Source organism: Paroedura picta, chromosome 4, assembly GCF_049243985.1.
Source record: "Paroedura picta isolate Pp20150507F chromosome 4, Ppicta_v3.0, whole genome shotgun sequence".
Lineage (NCBI taxonomy): Eukaryota > Metazoa > Chordata > Lepidosauria > Squamata > Gekkonidae > Paroedura > Paroedura picta.
Genome location: NC_135372.1, coordinates 110,778,349 through 110,795,580, shown reverse-complemented (window position 1 = coordinate 110,795,580; position 17,232 = coordinate 110,778,349). Strand labels below are relative to the sequence as shown.

Genomic DNA, 17,232 nt, shown 5'->3' with positions numbered 1-17,232 from the left:
TTACATGGCCTGCCTTTTCAACCCAAAACACATTCTAGCTAGCAGCAACAACCATCAGGAGAACTGTCAGACAGAAATATCACACCGCTAAGAACTGCTCCTTTGATGCCTAACGTTGCCATTTTTATGGATACACTGTGACCCCTTACCTCGTATACTGTCGGTTTGATGCTGTAGTATTTGAATGGACAGATGAAGGGCAAGAGGCAAGCTGACCCTCTGTACCCAATGAGGTAGGTGAACCAAGGACAATGGGTGAGGTAGTAGAAGATGCATTGCGATTGGCTGAAATGTAGGGACTGCTGAGGTCACTACTTCTACCAAATGAAGCACTGTAAGATAGCAGAAAATCACTTCCTTCAGACAAGGACGAATACACTGTGACACGCCAACACAGGTTGTCAAGAGTATATTTAATCCATGAGCAAATTTGATGACCACTGAGATTAGAAAGCATCAAGAAATGTATTCTAAACTGAGGGCTACAGTCATAATACCCTCAACAGACTAAAATGAACCAATCAGGAATGAAATCACAGGGGATAGAAAAGAAACTGAACTGAATAAACAGTAGCATGGACAGTATTCGTTCAGACGTTCCTTCTGCATTCATTGCTATTCTGTTTGGTAAAGAGTAGAACACAAAAGAGTTGAAAGTGAAGAGAAAGATCAGAAATACCCAAGGAAAACTGGGTGAAAGAGAATTTGACAAAGAAGGAAAAAGCTCAAATAAAAATGAACAGGCAAAATAATACAATCCTGGGTACAGTTTGAACAAAATGCAACGGATTTTAAAAGAGAAAAACGTGTATAATTTTCCCTGACAGTTCTCATGCTATTGCTTACTGTTGCCCCATTTAAGGCAGTCTGGCATCAGCCAAATTCCACACCTTGACTGTAGCTCCCATTCTGTGGAATTGGCTAATGAGAGCAGGAGGTGCTGTCCTTGAAAGATGGATACGCTGCAGGCCATTTTATTTGCTGGGGCTTTTAATAGGGTGTGGACCTCAGCCATTTTTGTAGGGGGATAGGTTATTTGGGAATTATTTTATCCTACCATGAAATCTTGATTTATAAGCTACATTTGACTGACAGGGAAAGACGATATAAATATTTGAATGAAGAATAATAAATACAATTAACAAGGCTGGGAACCCCCTAAAGACAGAGTGAAATGACAGTTCTCATAGATAACTTCTTAATTTTAGGGTAATATTATGTTGGTCAACAGAAAACTAAGCCCTGTAATAAGCCAAGAACTTGGAAGCATAGTACCTACTATTTCCTAGAAGGCTAGTAAGGTATGAACACCTTTCACCTCAAGCTTCAGACAAAAACAATTTACTTAAATTTGATCCCAGTAAATGGTCAAGGAACATATCTGAAGAAATTCTTTAAACTGATGAATAAGTTCTGTAGTGTTAGCATAGGCTATGTAGAGATGGGTGGGTTTTACTTGGTAGCACTGAAAAGATAATGTAACTTTAAAAATTTTAGAGAACTGTGAACAGTTGGGGAGAGGGCAGAGAAACAGAGGTCAGGTCCTTGAATACTTGGATATACTACATGCTGGATGTCACTATCTCTGCAATATGATAGCTTCAAGCTGTTTCATAGACAGGGAGTGATTTCACTTTATGAACAGCAAACACAAACTTCATTAAGCCAGTTTCAGCACCCAACCAGCATAAATTGCCAATAATTAAAAATATTATGTAGTCAGAAGAGAATAATGGACAGGCTAACATTTGGTTCTGTAAAGACTTGTATGACAGGAGGGATCCCGGCTGAAGCAGTTAGAACTACCATCAACACCATCAAGAGATAGTAACTCCATCAAATCCCCCCTTATACATGCTGTAAAGTTGACTGACTGAGGGAAGAAGCGTGTGATAGGAACAAGTCTGTTAATTTCCCCCACCAACTCTTGATATTAACTGCTCCAACTAAAGACTGGGAGCTTTCCTGCATCAGTTTTTTTTGCTGCTTCAGTCTATCCCCTGATTTCTGCAAAATGGAGCTCTTCCACCAGACTTTCGGTTGAGACAAATGAACCAACCACCAACCAAAGTCCAGAGGTCCTTCCCACCATCAACTGCACTCACATAAAAAAAAACTGAACCAGAATGCAGTAAAACGGAGTCAAACGTTCCATTGTTGAAAGTTAAATTGTAAACAGTTCTGTTTTCTGACACAAGTTCCCATTGTTAAGAATGTCATATATTCAAATCAAGCTGTCTTATATTGTACTGTTTTATGAAAATTTCCAGCGTAAGCCATAAGGAAGGGCAGTATATAAATATAGTAATAATTTTTAAAAACATATGTTTTTGCCTTTTCTTTTTGCTTCTCCTGTGCCCCATCTCCCCCCCCCCCATTCTTTTAAGATCACTTTTTTACACTGATCTTTTACTGGAAGCTGATTTAATTTGGAGTTGCTTTTCCGGTCGTGAGTAATGTTTCCGTCAGTTTTCTCTGTCTTGCCCACTTTCACCCACCTCTAACCTACTTTTCGATTATTGGACTATCATTGTCAAGCCACTCCCTCTCCTCCCTCTCCCTGCCCTGAAGACAAGTGGTTTTGTTTTCTTTAAAAATAAAAGCCGCACTAAAATATCAATATACTGATATACCAGTACAATGATAGATTCAGCAAGTTCTCTGAATTAATATCTTTTCTTGAAAAAGAAAAAGCTGAACCTTTAATCCCTTTCCTTGAGGAGATGTGTCTTTTTCCTTATGTCGTCACCAGGGAAGGAAATAGATACTTAAAATATAATGAAGCTAGCAATTCAGAGAACCCACTGAAGCTACCATTACAATAGTATAAAGATATTTAATGCTGTTTAAAAAAAAATGCAGCCATATTATTGATATACCAATCTAAGTAGGTGCAAAAAATAAAGAGGAGGGTACTATGATGGTGCTGATGATGCCAGCTCAACAGGACCATCCTCTCGAAAATCCTGATTCTTTAAGGCACATGCAGAAAAAATCAGATGCCTCCACAACCATAAAAAAGCAGAGGGATGGCAGATGTGTGGAAACATGGTGCCCAAATCAATTCCACTGTTTGTGGATCGACTGCAGACAAAATGAGGAGTAAGTCAGGAATATCCCTGGTACTTGAGTATGTATTTTCAGGGATAGCAGGCTCAGTGTCCTGCCACCATTGCTAAGCTTTTGACCTTCACCTCAAAAGTCATATTAGGTCCTCAAAGGTGGGGACACAGCAAGAAGTTTGGGAGGTGATTTCTGTTTGGTAGCTGTTTGAGTAGTTCAATGAGAAATGAATAGATTTGGTGTTTGGTTCAGCTGTGTTCAGGACAGCTGAACACCAAATTCAGCACAAAATTCACAGTACTACAGGCAATCCTTCAAACATTTTTACCAAAGAACTATTCAAGATTGAGATATATAATTTAGCACAACAAAAATGAAGCTGCTAAAAAATCCTCTTCAAGTCTCAGTGCCCTTAGAGGCTGCAGAATTAGATATGTGTCTGCTTTAATTCCTGTCATATTTTCAGTACCAAAATCTACCACAGCCTGTAATAAGGGCATTAGTTCCTTTAATCAAACCCTAATTGCGTAACAGCCATAGAAAATCACAGCTTCAGATTATTAACATGCAGCACACATTCCCAAGTCACAAGCCTTTGTGAATAAGCCATTCAATACAGCTGCGGCATGGCAATATCGAGATCAGGAATGACACATGGAGACAACTAAGATTTTCACCACGGTACAGGATTGCATTGTCTTTATGATCCAAATATATTGCACTTTCTACACCCATGTATCCAGGTTCTAAGTTCCATGTATCTACGTTTCTAGGCTACTACACATAGCATGCAGATGTGTCAAGGATACATTGGCATTAGTAAAAACAGTATGTGAAAGCTGCATCACTTTTACTTCACATGCAGCAGAAGCAAGACAGACGGGTGTGCCAGACTTGACAGTCTGCAGGCTTTGCTTGTTTTCATTATGTTCAGAACAGCTATGAGACTTCTGAAGCTGGCTGTTTAAGGCGGAACAAAAATTCAAGTCCAGTAGCACCTTCAATACCAACAAAACTATCCATGGCATAAACTTTCATGAGTCAAAGTTAAATTTGTCCACCAAACTTTTAAGTTTGTCCACCAAAAGCAAAATTGCTAATGTCCCCTTCAACATGCCTAACCTTTTCATGTAGGTAGATACATAGGTGGAAGGTACACCAGTTGCAGGGGCTTCGTTTCCCTTTGGCTCATCCCTCCATAATGGCCGTGTATAAGAACCACTCCGTACCAAGGTAACAGCAGATTCTCTGCAAAGGCATTGGCGGGGGGGGGGGGAGAACACTCTTTAACTGAAATCTTTAGACATGTTTACTCCAAGCTGATGAACTGGAAATGTTTTAACTATTTATAGGATGCCTTGTACTATGAGGAAAGGCAAGATTTAAAAGTTTAAATAAATAAATAAACCTTCAAAACATGGCATCAAATACAATTCTACACTTAGGCAATTCACATGCAAGACACCCAAGATTATGAAGAACTATCTAACACCATGCTATAAACTTTATGCCACTACAGCCTTCCCATGATGCACAATATACTCATGTTAATCTCAGAATACACAACACATTACCATATTATTATTAATAATAAAATAATAAAAGTGGGTATCACAAAAGTAATAAAGCTGGACCACCCACAGGCAGGGTGTGATTTATTACATGATCAGAGGTCTCTCCAGGTATGCAGAAAAGCCATGGGTTTGTAAATGAACCAGGAGGACCAGCCTTTCCCTCCACCCTCGTGAAACAAAAACTGAGCATATTCTAGGAGGTATGGAATGTTGTGAGGAAGATAAACAAGAGGGCAAAATGGCCCACTCAAAAAGAAAGCATACAGAATCCTGGAAGGTGAGATCCAGGCACAGGAGGTAATTTCTGTGTTTTCCCCTCCTCCCTCATGGTTTCTTACCAGCCTGTAGCTTGTATCATAATACTCAGGAACTGTGTTTCCATTCTATATGTTACCATTCATCAGATATAATAATATGAAGATGAAGAGTTGGTTTTTATACCCCACTTTTCACTACATGAGGGAGTCTCAAAGCGGCTTACAAACACCTTCCCTTCCTCTCCCCACAACAGACACCCTGTGTGGTAGGTGAGGCTAAGAGAGTTCTGAGAATGGTGACTAGCCCAAAGTCACCCAGCTGGCTGCATGTGGAGGAGTAGAGTATCAAACCCAGTTCTCCAGATTAGAGACCACCACTCTTAACCACTATACCACGATGGCTCTGTGTCTGTGGACCTGCCAAGGAATAAGATTGGGATCTGAGACAGGATTGTAATCCTGAGTACATGTTTAGCTAGCGTGCATCAGATCCTTCTGCAGGATCTAGTCATTTTAAAGTGAAACTGAGCAATAGGGAAGATCCTTTTTTTCTGCTATGTATACAAGTTCAGGGTTTGTGTGGATTCCCTAGTTCAGTTTTTCCTCTTGTACCTTAGAGCTGGGATCACAATAAAGAGCTGAAATGAACTCCCAGTGTCCTGATTTCTGAACCCACGGATTTAACAATGGGATTCCACAGAATTTTGTGCAATAATGAACAAAGCAAGAACACAAAAAACGCAGTTCAGTATAAGCTGTCTGAAAACAAAAACTGATTTACATAATGTTTAAAGTTCACTTGTACCCAATTTCCCCTACCACTAAAACCCTGTCATTAATTTATAATGAAAATAGAATATGCTAAGAGGCCTCTACTATCATTTAATAATAAAGGTTGTACCCAGCTCTAACAATTTGATTGGCAAGCAACACGTGGACATGCAGAAACAGGACAAACAGAGTAGCAACATTTCACCCAAAAAACTTTTTGGAGGACAAGGAGGACAATCAATAGGCTGTCTTACTGCAATAATGTGTTGCATGCTTACAGTTCTGTCATGTACATTTTGAGGATGCATAATATTTAGCAAACTGGTCAGTCCTAGAGGACATCAGCATGGGCTGGTATTTAGAAGGCCAGATCCTGAAGATGAAACTCACATACTTTGGCCACCTCATGAGAAGGAAGGACTCCCTGGAGAAGAGCCTAATGCTGGGAGCGATTGAGGGCAAAAGAAGAAGGGGACGACAGAGAATGAGGTGGATGGATGGAGTCATTGAAGCAGTCAGCTTAAATGGACTCCAGGGAATGCTAGAGGTCAGAAAGGATCATTGTCCATGGGGTTGCAATGGGTCGGACATGACTTCGCAACTAACAACAACAAAATATTTGGCAAGTGTTTTCCAAACAGCTGTCACTTAAACTGGTAGAATGAAAGTTAATGTAAATGCAAACACAGAGAGAGACTATTCTAAAGGTACAATTCATAAAAGTTCGTTTCTTTAACTACCAGGCCCTAATTCAAGAGATCTTACCGGTTTTCTTTTTCTTCCATGTCACCTGTACTATTTAACCTTCGTGGGCCTATTGAAGCAAAATAAATTTTGTTGTCCTTGTCCTGCTGGAACAAAATAATTATTTAAGACAACATATTTTAAGTAAAAAATTAATAAAGCTAATGGCCTTTGGCACTTTTTTCCCAAACCACTTCTGCTGGATTTTTTATTTCTTTCCACACCTGTCAGAGTTTGAAGCTGATTTCAGATCCGCAGTTAATAAAAATACCTGGTTAACATCAATCAAGGATAAGGGCAGTGCCAATGTAACCAGCCTTAAGCGGTATGAAGTGTAAATTTCAAACTTTGTCCCTAAATTTTCATTGACGGACAGATATAACTTGTCATTACAGACCAGAAATATGACATCTGCTCACGGAGATTGGAACTGCTGCCCTAATGGCTCCGAACAGTGAAGAAGCAACTGAGCATGGTCAGCAACAAAACTTTTTCAGAACACAGGAAATGAAAGAGGTTAGAGCAGGGGTAGCAAATGCTGGCAAGGGCTCATGGGAATTGTAGTCCATGGATATCTGGAGGACCACAGGTTGACTACCTCTGGGTTAGAGTGTTCCATTTTAAAGGCTTGGCTTTCTTCTAACAGTCCCCACTTTCTGAAGGCAGTTACCCTTTTCCAAGCTTCTGGATAGTACCTGTATCATTTCTGGGAACACTGCCTTGTAATTAAGAACTACATTCAATGATTTTTCTTTTCTTTCTTTTTTTTTAAAGCATCTTAGAGAATCAGCATTTCTCCATCATACTAAGGCAACGAGATGGTCAGAACTATACTTTTCTCTTTTGGAAAAAGAAATATTAGAAAATGCAATGCTTTGTAACACAGTTTTATGATGCTTTTGCTTTCTCATGCTCCCGCTGTAGTACTAAAGCACACTCATCCCTGTTCCCTTAACCCCCTTCCCTTTTAATGGGGAAACCTAAGCCTTTGCAGAAGACTACCGCCCCGTCCAAGTACATAAGAACAAATTACTGGAAGGTGCAGAATTTATGAAGAGATGTGGGGGCGGAAAGTGCCATCAAGTCACATCCAACTGATGCAACCCCACAGGTTTTCAATGCAAGAGAAGAACAGATATCTTTCATCTTTTTCTGCCTCTGTGTAGCAACCTGGGTATTCCTTGGTGGTCCCTTACCCAAATACTGACCAGGGCTGTCCTTGCTTGGCTTCCAAGATCTGACAATATCAGGTCAGGGCTCAATCCAGTATCTGTCAGCAACATGCCAAGATTGGCCGATATAGTAAAATCTTTAGTGCACTTCATCAGAAATAATGAACATTTCACTTCACCTTACTAAACATAAAAGAGCCAATCCTGCTTAGCTTCCAAGGTCTGATAAGATCAGGCTAGTCCGGGCACCCAGGTCAGGATGACAGATCTACTAGTCATAGAAGCTGAATAGAGTCCTCATTCTCATAGCTCATTTTGCTGCTGAAGGAGCAAGCAATGGTCTTCATGCCCTGTTTATGGGCCTCCCAGAAGCATCTGGCAGGCCACTGTTCGGAACAGGCCTAGACAGACTTTTTTATCTGACCAAGGACCATTTTTATGTTTTTTATTTATGACATAATATAAAACTCTGGCATAGACTCTGGGCTTCATGACTATAACGCTAAGGGAAAAGGCCACTTAAAAATATCCTGAAATAGCCAGTACTGCACCAGATTACTAGTCACATGTTTTGAAGAATGGGAAATCATATTACTCTGCACCTTTTCTTTGTTGTCTAATAATGCAGAAATCCGAGGGGTTGAAGAAGAGCGATAGATGGAACCTCCCTTATCTTTCAGTGTATCGCGAGGAGCAGTGCTTTCACTTAGTGTGTTCTGACTGCTAGTTTTCCGCAGACTTTGCCTCCAGGAAGAGGGAGATTCATCCTTTTGTTCTTCAGATTTGTTGAGCAAAGAAGTAGTAAACTGTAAAAGAGAAAAAGTGTGATGAGTAGGACAGTCAAACGTATATGTTGATGACTCACCTCGCAGATTGGGCCCTGTCTATCAGAGGGAATGCTTGTCTCCTTATGCTCCCCGCAGAGCACTTCGCTCTGCAGGGGCTAATCTGTTGGAGGTCCCTGGCACAAAGGAAATATGCTTGGCTTCAACCAGGGCCAAGGCCTTTTCGGTTCTGGCGGAACCCTGGTGGAATGAGCTCCTGGGAGAGCTGAGGGCCCTGTCAGAGCTGTCATAGTTCTGCAGGGCCTGCAAAACGGAGCTCTTCCTCCAGGTCTTTGGTTGAGGCTAGTGCTAAGAACAACATGGCCCCTCCTTAAGCCTGGTTTGCTATTCCAGCTACATCCCCACCTTAAGAAAGGTGTGCTCAGAGGACTAGGGACATTTGGTCGCCAATCTTGTGGCTTGTAGGGGGTCTTATGGCCTCATGGCTCAATGAGGTTTTATATAGTGGTTTTCATGGGGGTTTTATGTTTGTAAGCCACTGCAAATCTTTGGAAAGCAGTGGGATATATGTTCAATAAATAATAAATAATTTAAGATTAACTTGTAAATATACAAACAAAGGACCCTGGAGGTCCCTTCCAACTTCTTTGATTCTAAGGGCTGGAGTGCAATTGAACCTGGCCATTTCTACCTTTTTCCTGCTACAACCCCCCCCCCTGCTTTCCCCATTTTATTCCTCAGAGTTCCCTAAAGCCTCAGGAGAATTTCGTGCAGATCAGTGGGGTGCAGTGGGAGTGGAAAGGCTGAAAATTTCAATTCTGCTGACAGAAAATTAAATCTGGATCCAACCAAGGTCATGCTTAAAAATGGCAAGCTAACAGCAGTACTGAGACATAAATATATGCTATCATTTTAAGTAATGCAAGAACCATAAGCGTATTCAGCATAAATATGGATAAACATCTATTATATTCTATTTTTCCACAGAAAGTATCTTTGTACATATAACTTTCAAATGATTATTTATTTATAACAAGCCCAAACTTCATGCAAAACAGTTTAGATTAGTCGTCCCCAACCTTTTTATCACTGGGGACCAGTAAACGCTTGACAACTTTACTGAGGCCCGGGGGAGGGGGGGGCTAGTCTTTTGCCAAGGGACATTGCCACTGCCACCTGAGCCCCTGCTCCACTTGATTTCCTGCCAGAGAGCACCAAAGATGAGCCGGTGGCAGAGTGGAAAGGCAGCCCCCGAGGCAGCAGCCGGGGAGGAGGACCATGAGGAGCTGTGGCCCGGTACTGACTGATCCACGGACCGGGACCGGTCCCCGGATCGGGGGTTGGGGACCACTGGTTTAGATGAATGCAGTCTATTTTGTTTCAGTGTTTAAAAAACCTCCTAAATTATAAAATATTTTTAAATGCCAAGACATATTTGTTTAATGATGTCATTTACACCTCCCCTTTCTCCCCATATAAAAGAAATTTTATAAACACCACTATAAAGCACAACTCTGACAGCCCAAATTAAAAATCTATACACATTCTAGTCACCAATTCAGATGGGATCTGCTTAGAATTAAAAGATATGTAGCCCAATCTAATAAATGTTTGTTTGATATGAACCTGTTTAATGCAAAGGTGGCCAACCTTGGCTCTGAATACACATGATACAACAAGCAATCTTGTTGAAGCCCAGCAGGACAGGTTACGGTTAGTACCCAGATGAATCTGATTGTGAATCCAATATCTGTCATTTGTTTCATGGAGGAAACATGATACAAACATCATTTTTAGCAAAAGGCAACCTTAGATTCAACCTGTGTTGTACTTCAATGGTACAATCCTAAGCAGAACTAGCCAATGGACTTAAAAAGGTGCAACTCTGCTGAGGATTCCACTATAAGTCAATTTCCACTTACTTTTCTGACAGGAGCCATAGTGAATGTGTTATGCTCAGGTGGTGGTACTTGTTCTGTGATGAGTGTTTGGGGCTCATGACTGGAGTGGTTAGAAAGAGACTCCTTTCTCTCTAAAAAGACAGAAAATAGCATGGGCATAGCAGCTGTAAATATTTTACCAACACAGTCCTAAACTTACCAGGACACGTGCTCCTGATATTCAGAGCACAAGCCCTCTGATCTTCTGACATTAAAGGTATGTTGTACAAAGCAAGGAAGAATGAAGCAGCATGGATTGGATTCTACAAGCCATGAATGGAAGATAATTTTGGATCTTTTCCCTATTTTTTTCACAAGCAGCTTATTGTGATTCAATAAAAGCTGATGCTATGGGTGAGGGGAGCTTCAAGAACAAATGGTGTGGAACACAGGGGGCTATAGTGGGGATGGAAAACCCCACTTCTTCCATCAGTTGGGCTCCACAACGTTTTACCCATGAGTATTCCCAGGGCCATTCCGCACAACCGGCAATGTTGCTAAACCTGAGCGCTATTGAAAAGTGTTGCAATCAATAGCGGCAGGTCTCGGTAATGCACACAGCCTTTTTTCTCGGAAATGCAGCTCTCCCACTAGTGCTGTTTTCATAAGGCACAAGTCTCCAGTCTTGCGGAAATCGCAACAAAGGAGGCGATATTTTTCTGTGCTACCTCCTGCCCCTGGCCGTCAATCAAACAGAACAGCCAATTAACTGTTGTGTTCATGCTTCCCTTTAAAAATTGTTTTTTAAAAACCCGAAAACACCTGTAGCAATGTATCAGAAAGACCTTTTTTGCTTGCGTGGGAGCTGGCGCTTAATTGTTTACGCGTTCTTAAAGTTTAACCCCCTCCCCCGGGTGCAATTTCTGGCCAAAATTATGGGCAGTGTCGAACAGGGGGCTGTATTGTGCTCGGAAACTTTACTGACAATTGCTTGTGGAGGGATTTCAGCCAAACAAGCATCGCTTATTCGTTGCTTTTGCCAGTTTAAGGGGGGGGGGAATGGTGATCGCGACGCAGGAACCTCGGGTGTGAGAGCTTAGAGAGGGACATGCTTGCTACCACTATATTGAGAACGCACACGTCTTTTTCGGATGTATTGCAGGTTGTTCTCAAGAGTCTAGCAGTTTTTTTAGGGGGAATCCTCTTTTGTGAATCCACTTTTGTGGATTCCACGAAAAGCGCTACAACGAAACGATTTTTGTGGAAGTCTTGCAACAGTGTTGCAGATTTTGTACGACGTCGTGCGTAATGTTAAAAAAATAGCATTACACAATGGTAAGACTTCATCAACATTAATGCTGTGTGGAATGGCCCCGATTATTGCCAGCCTTGTTTATTCTGAAAAGATTGGAAGGTGGGAAATATCTGTTTTTGTGATCAGAACAAAGAAGTAATTTTGTTTAGTCCAAATATAAATTAGTATCTACTAGCTATCAATATATTCCCAGAGAATACATCGGCAACCCCACAATAGTTAGTGAATTCATTCATTCCAGAGGCATGAGTAATTAACTTAATGTCAAGCATGTTTAGTGCAAAACTCTATTTAGGTAATTTTCTCCCCCAAAACAAAAAGGTAACTAGAGAAGATAGTTCTTTCTGCATATCTATGAATTCATACTGATGGGCTTTGTACCCGTATAGAATTTCAGCATAGAAATATCTAAAGATTTTAGGCATAAATGTCCTCTATCATCACAAGGACAGCTTCGATTGTGCATGCCTAAGAGGAGTAGTCTCATCTTCCAGAATTAAGAGTACAATACAGAAAGTTAAAGGCATCTCGGAAGATATCTGGGTTGCATGAATACACAGATTGTCAGTCAAAGAACAGTTACAGGTATGCAATCTGGTTTTTCTTCTTTGGAATCTCTGTGCAGCACGCTTATGGTTACAGACTAACAAGATGAACCTAGATACACATATATCTAGGACAGCCTTTCTCAACTTTTTTTTACTGTTGAGAAGTCCCTGAAACATTCTTCAGGCTTTTGAGAAATCCCAGAAATAGCATGACCATGTAGAAAACTGCTAGGAAACATAGCTGTGTACATGCTCACTTGGGGCCCCTCCCCTTCCTACCCCTTTCAGGCCCATCATTGGCCATTTGGAAGTGGGTGGGTGAGTTGACATTACCATATATGGTTATATCACTTGATAAATGTTTAACAATTTTAAAAAATATATTAAAAATTAAAGAATTCCCAACCATTCAGGAAACCCTTCAAGGACCATCAAGAAACCCCAGGGTTTCATGAAACCTTGGTTGAGAAAGGACAACAGTGTTGAGCATTGTCCTGCTAAAGAACATGTCTACTCTATCTCTGACATGAATGGTTTGGGGAAACACTGAGCCCTGATGGCTACTCCACAGAACTCAGAAAGTGGAATACTTCTACTAAAGACAGATGATATAGGAATAGATCTGGTGGAATGAACTCTGAGTGTCATAGGAAGAGGAGAGTGAATCTGATTATACCACATCTCAATAATATTGATGACCCAGTAGCCAAACCACTATGAAAATGCTCTGTCTTTTCTTTGGGCCTGTGTAGTAAAAGAACATGTCAATGTCTTTCCTAAACGTAGAATAGCAGCACTGTCTGAGAATCCAAGAAATGCAGGGCCCCATTCAGTTTCTGAGGATGGAATCAGCAAGCAAGTAGGGAGGACCAGAATTTGGTTTAGATCAAACCCAGAAACTGCTTTTGGGGAAATGGCAATATCAGGGGGGTGGGGGAGGAAGAAGGAAGGGATACACAAGATAGTGCTTTGAGTAGTCAGATGGCATAGGGTTGGCTACCCTGTGATAGCAAAAAAGTATGGCTGCCACTGCCATGAATTGGTGAACACTGTTAAAGCAATGAAAGGGCAAAGGGCAACACCTTGTACTGATAGTGGACATCTCTAACTGCAAAGCAGAGGAAACTGCAACATTCAGATGCATGGATATGTCAAAATATGCATCCTTGAAGTAAACAGAATTGAACTAAGCTTCTGGCATGAGTAGAGGAAGGTAGATGATGGGGTAAAGTCTTGCATCCTTCTTGGAAAGTAAAAAATACATGTAGCAGAACCCTCAGTCCTTTTTGGAGAGCAGTAGCACTTCCATCATTTCTTTCAGTAGAAAAAAGTCTGTCTTGAGGCCAAGGGTAGAGCTGGGGGGAGTACATTTGAATAATTTGGAGGAGGAAAAATCTCTTATTGCATATATCAACTTCATGGGAGTTCTGCCTACAGGCTGCTTCAGTGGTGCAGTGATCAGTAGAGGTACAACCATGGGAGCAAAAAGCTCCAGTTCTGATTGAAGAACAGTGGAAGTGGCTGTCACGCAGGATACAGTGGCCAAAAGCACAAATGGCTCAGGTCACAAGAGAAATATTGAGATGCCTATGCCTACGGTACTGGGAATAGACAGTGTAATGACCATAGGATGCGAGACCACAGGTATACATACGGTTGGGATATCTGGATAGATTCCTGTGGGAAGTCCTCCAGTTGTTCCTCTGAAAACAAGCCAATCAGTTAGATAACTGCACAGAGAGCTCCGTGAACCAATAGGGCTTCTGGGGCAATGATACTATTGTGAAGGATTTCCAGTATCAGTTATGGCTCCACTAACTGTATGAGATAGGCTAGGTTTGTGAGGCAGAAAACCATGAAGGAATGTGTACCACAGGGTCAGGAGATTGATTTTCCATTAGTTGTAGCCAATTCTGTGGTTCCTTGTTTTTTTCAGCAGCTGGCGATGAAGCCTAACATTTTCCTAGCCTGTCTTGGAAGACTGGCTTGGAACCAATGGGCCAGGCATTTCTTTTAGGCAGTCTGGTGTCATAATATCCTTGCCTGGATATGCACAGTCCAAGCTGCATCTCTTGAGAAGAAAGGATTTTCACACATAAAAACACTGCTCTAGAAAAGTTCCTGAATCAGAGCTCCGTGCAAGGCCCAGTATGATATACAGAGGCCATGAAAAAGTAAATTTTATTTTCAAAGTATTGTTTTATTTGTGTTACTATTAAAATCCAAAATAAACTAGAATTTGTTGGCAAGGATTCAGGCCCTTTAAATACAGAATGGATCCAAAGGTATCCAAAGGTAATCTAAATCAGGTCCTGATGTATACTGATGACATGAAGGCCAATGACAGTATCTCAGACCATCCTGTGGCTTTAATGATAGGTATCAAACCTTCCAGCTTGGTGTAGTGGTTAAAGAATGGCAGCCTCTGATCGGGAAAACTAGGTTTGATTCCCTGCTCCTCCACTTGCAGCCAACTGAGTGACCTAGGGCCAGTTAGTTTTCTCAGAGTTTTCTCAGCCTCACCTACCACATAGTGTGTCTATTGCGAGAAGAGGAAGGTAGGCAATTGTATGCCACTTTGAGACTCCTCCAGGTAGTATAATGCAGAGTACAAAAAAAACAGTCTTCCCCAGCTTCCTTCATTAACTGTGATGAATACAGAGTTCTGCTTCATAGAATTATAGAATTATAGAGTTGGAAGGTACCTCATGGGTCATCTAGTCCAACCCCTGCACTGTGCAGGACACATGCAACCCTATCACCCATCCACTGTAACCTGCCACCCCCTTGAACCTTCACAGAAACAGCCTCTCCATCAGATGGTATCCAGCCTCTGTTTAAAAATGTCAAAAGATGGAGAACCTCAGGGAAAAGTGGTATAAAATGTTTTATAGGTGGTATGTAACACGGAAAGTGATTGTCAAAATTGCAAAAAATTGTAATAACAAATGTTGGAAGTGGGTTCGTCTTATCATATGTGGTTGAAATGTGATAAAGTATATAAATTTTGGGCCAAAGTTCATACTATTATGCAGAAAATGTGGGGTCTTAATTTTCCATTGAAGCCAGAGTATATGTTATTAAGTTTACCACCGCAGTGCCTCCCAACATGTATCAGAGGACTATTTTTTTATGTGACGATGGCAACCAGATTAGTAATGGCTAGAAAATGGAAGGTACAAGAATTACCATTGAAGACTGGCTGAATAAGCTGGCGGATCTGGCCAAAATTACAAAACTGACACTGAAGAAGCCTTTCAAGAACAATGGGGCCCCTACTTGAAGTATTTAAATAGACAGCTGAAGTTGAATTAGAAGGAGGTTATTTTTAATATCTTGTTATTATAGTGTGTATAAGTAATATGATGTACTAATGATAACAATTCTATTTCTTTCTGTTCTTTTTTGGAAAATAAAAATCTATTAAAAAAAATGGAGAACCCACCACCTCCCAAGGAAGCCTGTTCCACTGAGAAACCAGTCTATCTGTCAGGAACTTCTTCCAGATGTTTAAGACAGAATTTCTTTTGAATTAATTTCATCCTATTGGTTCTGATCTATCCCTCCAGGGCAAGAGAGAACAACTCTGCTCCATCCTCTACATGGCTGCCTTTTAAATACATGAAGATGGTTATCAGATCCCCTCTCAGTCATTTCCTCTCCAGGCTAAACAGACGAAGCTCCCCCAACCTCTCCTCATACGACTCGGTCTCCGAACCCCTCACCATCTGCGTTGCCCTCCTCCTCCAATTTGTCTACATCCCTCTTCAACTGGGGTGCTCAAAACTCCAACTGAGGCCAAACTAGAGGAGAGTAAAGTGGTACCATCACCTCCCGTGATCTGGACATAACACTGTTGATACAGACCAAAATCCCATTTGCCTTTTTAGCCACTGAGTCACACTGCTGACTCATGTTCAATGTATGGTACTAAGACTCCTAGATCCTTTTCGCACATACTACTGCCAAGACAGGTGTATATGGTTTTTTCTACCTAAATGCAGAACTTTACATTTGTTTCTATTGAATTTCATTTTATTCAGGTTAGCTGACTTCTTGAGCCTATCAAGATCATCCTGTATTCTGATTGTCTTATTTTATGTTTACTACCCTTCCCAGTTTAGTATCATCTGCAAATTTAATAGGTACCCCCTCTAATCCCTCATCCAAATCAATTATAAATATGTTTAACAACACAGGTCCCAAGACCCTGGGGAACTCCACTTGTCACTTTTCTCCAAGAGGATACTGAACCATTAACAAATACCCTTTGGGTATGATCTGTCAAAGAGAGTGCTATCAATAGCACAAAGAACTGGTCTGGTTCTGTACTACAGCAATATACGACAAGAAATAGGAAGTTTTGCAAAAGTAACATTTTGGAAGTAGCTATTACAGAGCTCTTTGGATTTTGTTTCTTTTTCTGGATGGAGGGATTAAAAGGATACAAATTCACAGAGCCATTTCAACTGGACCAAGACTCTTGAGAATAAAGAAGACCTAATGATTACTGCTACAGTATTTGCACTTTAATGCATTTGGATCTAGCCAACCTTGCAGCAGCTACATGTACCCCTTCCACAGTGTTAAAGCAATAGCTAACTTATAAGAAAGTAAGGCAACTTTTTTTGCAGTCATACGATGTGCTTATGTTCCAGTAAGTCTACAGTGCAGAAGTGCATTATGGTGTCAGACCTTAGGAAGCAAGATTGTTGCTATTTTAAGCTGTCTTGAAAGCAAGCATCTTTAAACAGCCCGTGGCGCCCGTGGCGCCACGGGCGCCACGGACTAAATAATTCGTTAAGCCCCCTTGAAGTGGGCTTTGTCCGTGATGAGGAAGGGTCCGGGTTGGACCCTTCCTCACGACAGACAATCGGAGGGACCAATCGGCAGGCGCTTTGCGCCTGCCGATTGGTCCCTCCGATTCCCAGCCTGAGCAAGCCTCTCACCGCGTCAGGCCTCTCACCGCGTCAGGCCGCCGCCCCAGGGAACTCCCGGCAGTCGCGCGAAGCGCGGCTGCCGGGGGTTCCCTCCCTGGCGGTCTGACGCGGCGAGAGGCGCGAAGCGCCTCTCGCCGCGTCAGACCGCCGCCCGAGGGAGGCTGCCGCAGCAGCGGCGTCCCC

At 41.6% G+C, this 17,232-nt stretch overlaps 1 protein-coding gene across 19 annotated transcripts in view; it reads right to left on the bottom strand.

Annotated features, from left to right (window-relative positions):
- Nucleotides 1-17,232, bottom strand: part of PPP1R12B (protein phosphatase 1 regulatory subunit 12B) — a 136,681-nt gene that overhangs the window by 84,435 nt on the left and 35,014 nt on the right. For 8 of the 19 annotated variants that reach the window (XR_013230518.1, XM_077335044.1, XM_077335034.1 and 5 more), the window contains 5 exons: nucleotides 10,289-10,398; nucleotides 8,184-8,387; nucleotides 6,431-6,516; nucleotides 4,186-4,311; nucleotides 150-332 (listed from right to left, as the gene is read on the bottom strand). Coding sequence is in view for 16 of the 19 variants with exons in the window: in XM_077335044.1 (XP_077191159.1) it covers nucleotides 150-332; nucleotides 4,186-4,311; nucleotides 6,431-6,516; nucleotides 8,184-8,387; nucleotides 10,289-10,398 (709 nt within the window). In the remaining 3 variants the exon portion in view is untranslated. Of the gene's footprint in view, nucleotides 1-149; nucleotides 333-4,185; nucleotides 4,312-6,430; nucleotides 6,517-8,183; nucleotides 8,388-10,288; nucleotides 10,399-17,232 lie in introns of those variants that run through there. The other 11 variants (XM_077335033.1, XM_077335036.1, XM_077335042.1 and 8 more) reach the window with 9 other exon arrangements.